Source organism: Mauremys mutica, chromosome 4, assembly GCF_020497125.1.
Source record: "Mauremys mutica isolate MM-2020 ecotype Southern chromosome 4, ASM2049712v1, whole genome shotgun sequence".
Lineage (NCBI taxonomy): Eukaryota > Metazoa > Chordata > Testudines > Geoemydidae > Mauremys > Mauremys mutica.
Genome location: NC_059075.1, coordinates 162,309,339 through 162,319,366, shown reverse-complemented (window position 1 = coordinate 162,319,366; position 10,028 = coordinate 162,309,339). Strand labels below are relative to the sequence as shown.

At 55.4% G+C, this 10,028-nt stretch overlaps 1 protein-coding gene across 1 annotated transcript; it reads left to right on the top strand.

The window, feature by feature from the left end:
- Positions 1 to 4,458: 4,458 nt before the first annotated feature.
- Positions 4,459 to 7,516, top strand: LOC123369238 (serine protease 27-like). Its single transcript, XM_045014594.1, has 5 exons — positions 4,459 to 4,516; positions 5,146 to 5,308; positions 5,618 to 5,889; positions 6,385 to 6,554; positions 7,253 to 7,516. Exons 1-5 carry the CDS (start codon positions 4,459 to 4,461, stop codon positions 7,514 to 7,516), a joined length of 927 nt encoding a protein of 308 aa, XP_044870529.1.
- The last annotated feature ends 2,512 nt before the right edge of the window (positions 7,517 to 10,028 follow it).

The window sequence follows — 10,028 nt, the reverse complement described above, 5'->3', positions numbered from 1 at the left end:
TCCAGCCCTTCCTGCAACGCTGCAGCACACAGACCCCGGGGGTGACTGGGAGGCCGGTGGGGAAGGGCCTCGCAGCCGCTTTGATCCGGCCACTTGTGCTCCGAAAATCATCAATAAATCGGCTTTGCAAACTCTGTCTCCTCCCGGCAGCAGCCGCGACCTGTCTGGCAGCAGCTGGCGCTGCCTCCCGCTAGGGTCAGTCCTGCCGCCGCCATTGCTTGGGATGAGCTGTGGGACAGCAGAGTGTGGGGCTGCCCATCGCGCCAGGTGCTGCGCAGACCCCCCCCGAGATTGGGGCCCCCGTTGTGTCAGGTGCTGTACAGACACTGACCAATCTCAGGGCCCCTGGGCACAGACACGCCCCCTCACCCCCAAATAAGCTCAGTCCCTGCATCATGCTGGGCACTGCCCAGACCTCCTCCCCCACCAAAACCTGGGTCCCCATCGTGGCACTGACTCGCCAGAGCAAGTGGGAATTTTATGAACTATTTTTATGGTCACTAGCTGTGCCTCAGTTTCCCCTGAATGCCGCATTGTCACCCCGTGTGTGGGAAAGGACTGTTTGCTCTCAGGGCAGGCTAGCGACACCGCCCTCCCCTGCGCTGGGAAATTCGATCGGTATCACACTCAGGGGTGTGAAAAATCCACAAACACCCCCGGGGCAAGTTAAACTGACCTTACTCTGGGTGTGGCCAGCTCTCGGTCAGTGGGTGAATTCTCCCTGCGTACGGCCTATCGGGGAGGTGGATTAACTACGCTGATGAGAGACCCCCCTGCAGCATTTCAAGTGTAGCCAAGCCCTGAGGCGTGACTGTCGCCTCGCTGCCTGAGCCAGGCCGGGGCACTGGAAAAGGACTGGCCAACCCCACCTTGGTGGAGAATCCATGAAGATGACGAAAAATCCAACCACCAGCCATTGACACCTGGTGGCCAGCGCCCCGGCGGGAGATGGATTTCCCCACCTCTCAGCAGGGAAGCCGAGAAGTACCCCCCAGCTCCAGAAGAAAGGACTGGGGAGGTGTGGGGGGGGGATAAGGGTTGAGTGCTGGAGGGAGTCGGGGTTCACACCTGGGGACTGACCCAGGGGGTCAGACAGAGCTTGAACATGGGGTTCACTGCAGCATGGCTGGGCCTCTGGGCTGACCAGAATGGACCATGGTTTAATTGTGCTCCCCAAAGAACCCCATGTGCTGTGTGCCAGGTGACCAACAAACCCAAGTATTTTGCTGAAGGGGATCGTCCTAGAGACCCTTCCAAAGCCGGGGCCGTAGCACCGATCCTGTGGCTCTGTGACAGATGGTGGCAGCGGTGGGATACCGAATGCACTAGGAGTATTGTGACCTGCAGCAGTAAAACGAGGGTAGTCAAAGGAAACAGGAAGAGAACGGCGCATAACCAGCTCCCGAAGAATATCACCAAACTGTGAAGGAATGGAGGGGTGGGTGCCGGCGAGCTCAACAAGGCGGAGCTGGTTTCACAGCTGGAGAAGGTTGATTGGACCCAGGCAGGGAGCCAAGAGGGTCTGAGAGCCACCGAGGCGGCAGCAGGACTAGCTGGCCGGGAGAAGGAGCAAGCTGAGACCATGCGAAGCAGCTAAAACAGGAACAGGAGATGGAGAAGGGGAGGGACAGGAGACCCCAGAGAAGGGTCATTGGGGAAAGTCCCCAGCTGCCAGCTGCACAGGGACCCTGATACCAAATGGTTGCCCCAGGGTAAGGAGGGGGTGGCTGCCCTGGGACACACTTTGAATTGCTGGAGCTCCACACCGCTGTCCCGCTCAGGTGTTAGCTGGTGACTGACTGGTGCGTGTCTGGTTACTCGCTTTAGCCAGTCAATAACTCTCTTCTTCCTCTTCCACAGCGAATAAACCTTCCGCTTGTGTGTTACAGGACTGGCTAAAGACGCTGTCTTTGGCGTAGGGTCTGGGGCACCAGCTGCGCTGGGGTTAGTGACTGGTGTCCTGGGACTGCAGCCAGCCTGACCGTGGTGTGATTTTGGTGACCATTCATCACGAATGGTCCCATTCATCAGTTTGTCTGGGTGGAAGATAGACGGGAGAGGCTAAGGGGCCTGTCTGTGACCCCACGGTGAGACTGTCACATTTGTTACTGGCCTGGTGAAATTATGCAACATACCACCACTTTGAGGTGTCTGCCCTGGTTTTGACAGTCTGCCCTGAGATAGGCACTCAGAGCCATGAACCACACGGGACAGCCTGACAATGGGGTGAGCAAAGAATCCAGCATCCTCACTCCCCAAAACACCTGCTCTAACCACTAGCCCCCACTCCTCTCCCAGAGCTGGGGAGAGAACCCAGGAGTCCTGGATCCCAGCCCTCCCCACTCTAACCACTAGCCCCCACTCCTCTCCCAGAGCTGGGGAGAGAACCCAGGAGTCCTGGCTCCCAGCCCCATGTGCTCTAACCCACTAGCCCCCCTCCTCTCCCAGAGCTGGAGATAGAACCCAGGAGTCCTGGCTCCCAGCCTCATATTCATGCCATGTGTCCAGGGCAGGTAAGCTGGGGTTTTGCAGTGTCTTACCTGTCTGATTCCAACTCCTCTGAGCACCTAGGGAGCAAACAAAGAGAAGCGGAAGATATTAATGAGTGTGTAGGAGCAGATGAGGGTGAGGACATCCAGAGGAATTGCTGGGACATTAGCTCCACCACAATTCCCCAAACTCCACCCACTGCCCCAGGACAGCCCTGCTGTCCTCACACCAGCCAAAATTCCACATCTGCCCTGGGAATGTGCCATGGGAATGAGGCTGGCAGCCAGGAATCCTGGGTCTGATCCCAGCTGTGGGAGGGGAGTGAGATGGGATAAAGTGGTATCATTGGGGTTAGGGACAAGAGTTAAGGTTGTCGTAGGGCTAAGGTTATAATGGGGTCAGGGTTAAGAGTATCCTTGGCTGAAGGTTCTCATGGGGGTGAGGTTCTGGATTGAAATGTGGCATTTTTCTTTCTTTCTTTCTTTCTTTCTTTCTTTCTTTCTTTCTTTCCCCTTTTTATTAAGATTTTTTAAAAAAATATATCAATCTAGCTAAATTTCAAAAGAAAGTGTTACTTCAAAGTGAAAAGTGAAAATGGTTCATTTGGAATATGTCCAAGAAACGTTTCCACTTCTCTGAATTTTTTTTTCATCTGAAACTATTTGGCGAATTCAATCTGAATATGTGACGTTTTAGTCGACCCCAAACTACATATTTCAGGGAATAAACCATCCCTCCAAACGCTGTCACTCAGCTGTGCTGACTAGCACAAGAAATACACAGCGCTAGACAAAACAGCCAACACACCTACGTGCATCTCCCTGGCTTGGGTTCCTCACTGCTGGGGAGTGTGCAGTGCTTTGGCTTTGGACAGAGTACCGTGGGATGCCCCATATCCTTTCCCCACAGCTCGTGGCTTTTCTTCTGTGAGTCTTCTCTCCACTTAACGTGTCCCCATCCCAGCACCTGGTGTGTTTGCTCCTCCCTAGTTGATTTTTTTGCTTCCCCCTGCTTGCAGAGGAATCGGAGGGGTGGATCCTGCCAATCTCAGAGAACCCAATTTCCAAGGTGTGTCTGCCTGAACGGGTGCCCATTTAAAGTCTAACGAATGAACATTTCCCCTAGTCTTGCTGACCCAGCCCTCCCCGGTCAAGAAATGTTGGACTCCACATGAAGGCTCCACAGCCCAACAATTTCATAATACCGACTTTACACGATCAGCTGGAATTCCCGAGCTGGATGGGGCAGATCCCCAAATCGTCGCTGGAGTCGTGCCAAGAGAAGGGCGACAGGGCCAAAAAAACAGGGGTGGAAAATGACACTTAAACCTAAACCCCACTATAAACTCAATCCCAACTCCCATGATACCCTTAACCATAACCCCATGATAACCTTAACCCCAAGCCCCATGATATCCTTCACCGTAACCCCACAATACTCTTAACCCCATGATAACCTTAACCCTCAAAGCCATGATATCCTTCATGTTAACCCCACAATACTCTTAATCCCATTATAACCTTAACCCCAATCCGCACGATACCCTTAACCCTAACTCCATGATAACCTTCACCCCACGATAACCACATCCCTCACCTAGGTACTGTCTTTGTCACTCTCTTCTGAGCACACTCAGTTGGCAATAACACAGGGAAGTGAAAATCACCACGCAGTGACCTGGGCCATCCCACCTTTTCGTTTGGTTTTCTAGGATGCTCGTACTGGGGTGACACCAGGCAGAGCAGAATGAAAGCGGTCACAACCTGTTCAGCATGTTAAATTTAGCAGCTGTTATTTCCTTGCTTAGGTTCGCAGAAAATCAGTCTCCATTATTCTCTATAGATCTAGGGAGGGGCACACAGAGTCCCATAAAAACCTGCCCTGGCACTTGCATTCCCCAGTCGGGCTTTGGTCGGAGCACTGGAGGCAGCTGCATGCAGCCAAGACAGGCCTGGGGAAGGCTGAACCATGGGGCATCTCCGCTCCCCACTGGCCCTAGCACTGCTGGCGCTGACCCTGCTGCAGGGTGAGTGTGGGGTGGGGATGTAGGGACCAGCCCCTCCCTCCCAGGGGGAGGGGAGCGAGATACGGGTTGTGGGGGAGGGAATTGGGCTAGTGAATAACAGGGGGATCCAACCCCTTGGCTCTTCATAGACCCCCCGGCCCACCCAGCCTGGATTGGTGCCTTCAGTCCTGAGCTGCCCCTCTCAGATCAGTGGGGAGTGTTGATTCTTGCACCTACTGCTGAGAATTGTGGCTGGCGCTGAGGACGGCAGGGCTGCTCTGGGGCAATGGGCGGAGCTTGGGAATTATGGGTGGAGCTACTGGCACTCAGTCCCCTCCACACACCTTCTGCAATGCCTGTGAATAGCCCCCCTCGCCCCCAGCACACACATTCATATCTTCTCCTTCTCTTTCTTCACTCCCTAGGTGCTCAGGGGGGCTGGAATCAGACAGGTAAGACACCCACTGCAAAACTCCAACCTCACCTGCCCTGGGCATGTGCCATGAGAATGAGGCTGGGAGCCAGGACTCCTGGGTTCTAACCCCAGGTGTGGGAGGAGGGTGGCGTCTAGTGGGTTAGAGCAGGGTAGGATCTTTGAGGCAGGACTCCTGGTTCTTTGCTCCTCCCATGTCAATGCTGTTCTCCTCCAGGGTGCGGCCAGCCCAGAATCTCCAGCCGAATTGTTGGGGGAGGGGACGCCGCAAGGGGCCGGTGGCCGTGGCAGGTCAGCATCCAGTACAATAGACAGCACTTCTGTGGTGGGTCCCTCATCTCAGCCCAGTGGGTTGTGTCAGCAGCTCATTGCTTCCAATTGTGAGTAACTGGGATGGGTAGGGATTGGTGCTGCACAGTCAGGCATCCTGCCTCGATCTGTGCCAGGGAAACCATCCCTGGATGGCATCGCTGTGTGGCTGTTCCCCAGCTGCCCCACCCCAGAGGTGGCTGCATCTCAGAATTGGGTGGACCATCCCTGTGCAGCATCGTGGGTGGTTTTCCCCCAGCTGCCCTGCCCCAGAGATGGCCGCCTCTCACCATCAGGTGTTCCCTGGACCCAACTGCATTTTTGCCCGTATTTGCAATCCAGTTTCCCCCACTGATCGTTGCTGTCCCTCTGCTCCCCAGCTCTTTCCCCCAGTCTGCCTATCGTGTGACCCTCGGGGAGCACCAGCTGTCCAACCCCTCCCCGAGCCGGGTCTCATCCCCTGTGCGCCAGATCCTCGTCCACCCCGATTACAACAGGGGGACCCGTTCCGCCGACATTGCCCTTGTGCAGCTCACGGAGCCAGTGCGATACACCGACGAAATCCTCCCCGTCTGCTTGCCAGGCCCTTCCGACTCCTTCCCTGGCAACCACACGTGCTGGGTCACCGGCTGGGGGACAACAGCTTCTGCGGGTAAGACCATCCCCCGGGGGAGATGCACTATCACTCTGTGCCTCAACCCCCGAGCTCCTGGAGCCCCGTGATTCCTGCTGCATTTGTAATAATCCCCGTCCAGCCCTCTGCTGCTCCCTGCCAGCTGGCTACCCCCGACTGGCTGTATCCCTCAGAACCATCTGTGAGGCAGCTTATTTATTGATCTCAGGTGGGAACCTTCTGTGTTAGATACAGGTGGTCCCTGATTTGAATCCTCTCAGAGGAAACCCCCTCTAGGGGCAGCGCGGCACAGACTGGGTCCTATGGGGCCGGGTGCGGCTCTGGAAGCTGGGTGGAGGTGGGGAATGGATGCAGGGAGGTGAAGGGAATGGGACATGGGGAGGGGATGGGGTGGAGGATGGCTAGAGGGGAGGGGAGTGGGTGGGGGAGGTAGATGGGGACAGGAAATTGTCAGGCATGGGGGTGGGTTGCAGGAGGCGATGGATCCAGTACCCTGGTTCTCTCCCCCCGCAGTCTCTCTCCCGCCCCCCAAGACGCTGCAGGAGGTTCAGGTCCAGCTGATCGACACTGCAGCCTGCAACGCCCTCTACAACATCGACCCGGCCCCGAACATCGGCAGGGACCCCGTCAAACCCGACATGATCTGTGCCGGCTACGCCGAAGGGCAGAGGGACTCCTGCCAGGTGAGGGAGGTGTTTGGGTTGGGTGGATGCACGTGAGCCCCAGCCTGGCTTCCTGTCGCCAGGTAGGGCCTGCAGTGAGCAGAACGGCTGCTGCAGCCCCGGAGCTCTGGACCCAGCTTCCTTTGAGCAGGCAGGAGCACCTCTGACTTTTAGAGCCAGGTGGAGTCACAGTGCCGTGCCTAGGCCCCAGCTCCTGGAGTCCTGTGATTAGGGCAGAACCCCGCTTTTATTTATTGTTAAAGTAATAGTAGAACCTTTGTGGTTGGGTAGAAAAGAGGCACAATGTGGCTAGAGGGTAACTGAGGCCTGCCTGAGTCTGCAGAGAGCCTGAGCCAGTCACTCTGAGATGGGTAAATACTCGATGTATCAATATAGAGGGTGTTAACTCCCAGCCCCACTGCTCTGGGGAGCCCTGCCACTGGTCTCTGTGTAAGGCAGGAGAGGAAGAACCCAGCCACCCCAGCCCCTGTGAACGTAGCAGGGACACCACCTCTACCACCAATGCCTCCTTCAGGGAAAGGGCGTGGGAAAAGCACACCGTGCTCCTTTCACTTCTCATGTTGGTTTGGACAAAATATATGGTGGGGGGGCATAGGGTGGCCCCTATGCCTACAGCCCTAGGGGGCTGTATTGTTTATGCTTCGGGATGGGGATGAGGGGGAAGGGCCTCACTAATCCCAATTTCTCTGCTCCTCCAGGGTGACTCTGGGGGGCCGCTGGCCTGTGACCACAATGGGACCTGGTTCCTGATGGGGGTTGTGAGTTGGGGGGACGGCTGTGGCCAACCCAGTCGTCCCGGTGTCTATGTCCGGACAGTGGCCTACGGCGAATGGATATGGGGGCACGTGGTGTCCGGGGGCCAAGCCACATCCATGGAGAACAGCACCTCTGGAGTAAATGACGCCAGATCCTCCTTCAGCACCTACACGCTTCTCTTCACCACTCTGCTGATGTCACTGTGACCCCCCTTCCATTGGGACGCCCCCCATCTCTCCCTTCTCTGTTCACCCAGCACTGAAACCCTCCACTGTCTGGGGGCAGTGTGAGGTGGAGATGGGAGAGGATCTGAGACCAATCAGCAATGCCTGAGTCTTCAGAGAGCCTGACCCTGTTGCAGTGAGAAGGGAGGGCTGCCCTGAGTGTGATTGAGAGCAACACTGCCTGAGTCTGCAGAGAGCCTGAGCTGATTGCTTGGAGAGGTGTGAACTTCCCGGAATGTGACCCAAACAGCAACACTTGCTGCATCTCCAGAGAACCTGGGCTGATTTCACAGAGCGGGGTGAACTGGCACAAGTGTAACTGGTGCAGCGATGCTGCCTGAGTCTGCAGAGAGCCTGAACTAATCACTTGGAGAGGAGGGGCACTGCTCCAAGCACCTCTAGGGGGCAGCGCTGGGGCATGCAGACCAGGAATGTTTGGGGTTGTCTCGCTGGGAGATGGGCGGTCTCGGGGGGGCAAGGTTTATAGGTAGACCCTGTGTGTGACTGCATATATGGACGCTGCACCCACCCATCACATGTGGTCAAAAATAAAATGTTTTTGCATCAAACTCTGCTCCTGTGTTCCCAGATGGGCTCAACGGGCCCCTGAGGGGCCAATTATGTCTGCAAGAGCAGCAGCCTCAGACAATCCCTACCCCATCTGTTCCAGTGGGGGACTCATCAATGTCACAACCCTTCCAGCCTCAACTTCCACAGCTACATTTTCAGATTTGGGGGGCTGCCAAGCTGAAATCCTGCCCCCCTCAAGTGCCCTCAGATGGTCCTTTGGGGAGCTTTGGGGTTAGTCTCGAGAGGTCACCTAGTCCAGCCTCCCGCGCAGAAGCAGGACCACGTAAATCTAGATGAGCCCTGGCAGGGGTTCATCCAATTTGCTCTTAAAAGCCTCCAGTGACGGGGATCCCACAGCCTCCCTGGGAAGCCTGATCCAAATGACCCTGAGAGTAGATTGACCCTGATAATGGATCCCTAGAATCTCACCATCCTGTTGAAACACTTTGGATTCAAAGCTTCACCCGTGATCTCTGCATAACTTACCCAGGAGCCCAGACCTGGTGAAGGATTCATTCCCTGGGACCCCGGCGGCTGTTCCAGCCTCGGGATTTCTTAGGGGCCAGTTTGTGAAGTTGTCCATAGCGACCAGCCAATGTTCGCTGCTAGATTCTGTCTCAGGCAAAGTCCCCAAACCACGTCAGCAGCAACGGGCCCCATCAGTGCCCCCAACAAGTTACCACCGCGTCCTGGCGCTGCCGGTGTTAGGGGAGCTCGTTTTCACAAGCAGCATCACGTTTCCTGCCTCCGATTTCTACATCCACCCGCAGAAATTCACCCTTCGCTTGGCTACGGGTTTTCCAACCCCGAAGTGTCCAGTAATTTTAAGATCGTGGCATGATCCTTTCCAGAGTGTCCTTTTTCAGTGTCTCTGGCATAACCAGCCGATCCCTGGACTCATCACCTGCTGGCGCTTCACTCCCATCACTAGATGGCAGCAGAAAGTTCCTTCCTCAGCACAAGGCTCGAGGAAAGATTTCAGCTGACACTTTTTTTCAGCTGTGAGCTGTTTTGGCAGGAGGAAAGAAATCCCACCGATTGAAAAATGTTTTGACGATCAATTTTAGCTCCATTTTATGAAAGAAAAAGCACCAGGAATCTCTGGGACACCCCCATGCTAGACCCCACTCCCCTCCCAAAGCTGGGGACAGAACCCAGGAATCTAATTTAAGGTTTTGCGTGCCGGTAATACATGTTAACATTTTTAGAAGGCCTCTTTCTGTAAGTCTATAATATATAACTAACCTATTGTTGTATATAAAGTAAATAAGGTTTTTAAAATGTTTAAGAAGCTTCATTTAAAATTAAATTAAAATGCAGAGCCCCCCGGACCGGTGGCCAGGACCCGGGCAGTGTGAGTGCCACTGAAAATCAGCTCACGTGCCGCCTTCGGCACGCGTCCCAAAGGTTGCCTATCCCTGCTATAAATTCTGTACAGCATTAAATAATATGAACCAGTAGACGAGAGACCTGAGACACTGTTGAAATCAGAGGGGGCATGATTAACTCCGAATGCGGAGGGCCTGGGGTGGGAAATGAAAAGGTCCAGCCGAAGCAGAAGACGGTTTGATTTAAGAGGGGTTCTGGGGCGGCTTTGCGATGCTCCAGGTGCCCCAACAGCCTGTATCCCTCGTGCACAAGCGCCAGGGCTGGGCGGGCCTTGGTTAGAGGAACAGGCCTCTTGTTGTTGACAAACTGTAACCTAACTGCGCGGATACCGCGGGGGCAACCTACGTCCTTTCTGATGAACCCCCACCCCCTTGAACTCCCACGAACTGCTTTTGCTTTCCTGTAAATCAGATGTTCCCAGGAAGCTGGGGGGTCCGGCCAAAATCGGTCCCCTCCCCCACGGGGCAGCTCCAGCTTGGTTTATAACCCGCTGCCTCAATGCCAGGGGCTGTCTGCTCCGCTGGCTGGAGGCTGA

Coding starts and splice junctions, on each gene's coding strand:
- LOC123369238 (XM_045014594.1), top strand. CDS start 4,459: ATGGGGCATCTCCGCTCCCCACTGGCCCTAGCACTGCTGGCGCTGACC. Junction 4,517..5,145: donor GGCGCTGACCCTGCTGCAGG/GTGAGTGTGGGG, acceptor GTTCTCCTCCAG/GGTGCGGCCAGCCCAGAATC. Junction 5,890..6,384: donor GGGGACAACAGCTTCTGCGG/GTAAGACCATCC, acceptor CTCCCCCCGCAG/TCTCTCTCCCGCCCCCCAAG.